The sequence below is a fragment of the Hipposideros armiger genome, unplaced genomic scaffold (assembly GCF_001890085.2).
Source record: "Hipposideros armiger isolate ML-2016 unplaced genomic scaffold, ASM189008v1 scaffold_430, whole genome shotgun sequence".
Classification (NCBI taxonomy): Eukaryota; Metazoa; Chordata; class Mammalia; order Chiroptera; family Hipposideridae; genus Hipposideros; species Hipposideros armiger.
The window spans coordinates 402,091-404,173 of NW_017731780.1; the positions used below are offsets into that span (position 1 = coordinate 402,091).

At 27.9% G+C, this 2,083-nt stretch overlaps 1 protein-coding gene across 2 annotated transcripts in view; it reads left to right on the forward strand.

The window, feature by feature from the left end:
- The window catches only part of FRG1 (FSHD region gene 1), a 17,595-nt gene that overhangs the window by 10,034 nt on the left and 5,478 nt on the right, over positions 1-2,083 (forward strand). Inside the window, exon 6 of one of the 2 annotated variants that reach the window (XM_019664787.1) lies at positions 839-943. The exons of the other annotated variant lie outside the window; for it this stretch is intronic. Within the exon in view, the coding sequence (XP_019520332.1) occupies positions 839-943 (105 nt within the window). The remainder of the gene's footprint in view (positions 1-838; positions 944-2,083) is intronic. 2 annotated transcript variants of the gene reach the window in all.

Genomic DNA, 2,083 nt, shown 5'->3' on the forward strand with positions numbered 1-2,083 from the left:
AAAAAAAAAAAAAAAAAAAAAAAAAAAAAAAAAGAAAGTAAATCCGATCCACGTTATTAGCACTTCTGTAACTGGATATGATCTAAGGTTTTTAATACATTTGGTAATTATTGTATTTGACTATGTTGTCTGAGGTTTAAGGTATTCAAAGTTTCCCAAAAGAATCAACCATATACAAGTTAAAATTAAACCTTATATTTGTAAGGAAATTTAATTAATCCAATTTATTATCTAGGTTTAGATACATAAAAAAATTACTTTTCAAAGTTATTTATCAGAATCAGTATAATACATTCAGCATTAAACAACTAAAAAGAGTATGAATATTTCCACACATAAAAGTCCCTCAGACATTGATTCTTAAAGTTCTGAGCAGTAAATTCAAAGGCACCAAAGGCTAGCTTTTATATGATATATTCTTATATTGTCTAATTATGAAGAAAAATTTTACCTAAATGTATTTTAAATATATTTGTATAAATTATTGTGAATTATATTTTTATTGTCTTTAAAGCTAATTCTTTTTTTCAAACTCAACTTAATTAGTTATATCCTCAATAAGTCCCTTTTAGACAAAAGGAAACAATTCTATTTCATCTAGTTAGAATTTACTTCACCTAATAGAATATACTAAAAAATATTTATTGTGGTCATCTTTGAGTAATAAGATTATAGGTGGTTTTAGTTTTCTTTTCTAAAGTATTTATTTTTTAGGTCTTCTCCAAATTCTTTTTCTTGATTACTTTTAGACTCATGGGAAAAAAATAATTTAGCCTCAAGACATAAGAATTCTTTTGTAGGTATTTTCGTAACTATGTTTTGTTGTTATTTTATTTAGGGGAAAATGGCTTTATTGGCCTCAAATAGCTGCTTTATTAGATGCAATGAAGCAGGTGATATAGAAGCAAAAAGTAAAACAGCAGGAGAAGAAGAAATGATAAAGGTAATCGTGACATTTTTCTATCAACAAATATATGTCACACATATGATGTGACTACATCTCTTTAAAATGTTTGAACAGTCATTTACTATTAAAGATTTATTTCATAACTTTTTATATTCTCCAAATAAGCCTTATTTTTAATTATAAATTCCCAAACTGATGGCTTGTTTATGCCATGTGGTAGAGAAATTACTACATATGTGAGCTACCTTGCTATAATCTCCATGTATTAGTATCTTTTTCTGAATAGTTCCACATGCTTTTTAGGCCTATATTTTCTTTTCTTTTTTGGTTCTTGCCTTGATTTTAAAATTTAATTTTTTGAATAGATGATACAGTCACATGGTTCAAAAATTTTAAAATATATGCATATATAAACATGTTTCCCATCCTTCTACACCCTTCTAGAGATCCTGTATAAAAATATGAATATATTTGTAATTTTTTACTTTTTTACAATAAAGTTAGCTTCCTTTACATACTCTTTTAGACATTGATTTTTTTCCTTAACACTGTATCTTGAAGATTTTTCCTTCTCGTATGTAGAAAGTTTTCTCTCTCCTTTTTTTAATAGCTACATAATATTCCATTTTAGGAACGTACTGTAATTTATTTAATCAGTTCCTTATAAATGGAAATTTAGTTTATTTCTAGTCTTTTGCTATTACAAACAATGCTGCAGCACATAACTTTTAACTATGCACCATTTTGTAGGTGTGAAAGTGTATCTGAGGATAAATTCCCAGAAGCAGAATTACAGGCTCTAGGGGTATAAGCATTTGTAATTTTGTTAGATATGGCCCTCCATAGTAGTTGTACTAACTTAGATTCCTACCAACATGTCTGAGAAGGTTACTAGGTTGTTTTGATTTTGTTTAATACTCAAGCATCTATGTTGCTAGTCACTGTATGAAGTATGACAATCATAGAACTTTCAGAGCTTTAGCCCTCAAATTCTGGGTCTTTTGATGAATAAGTAAAAATCTTCTTTTATTGAGAAAGTCATCTTCATTGAGAAACATGAAGCACATAAAACAAATTGTTTTTTTTTTTTTTTAAAGATTTTTATTGGGGAATTGGGGGGATGGGAACAGTGCTGGGGAATTGGGGAAAGGGGAACAGACAAGTTGCTGTCATTTT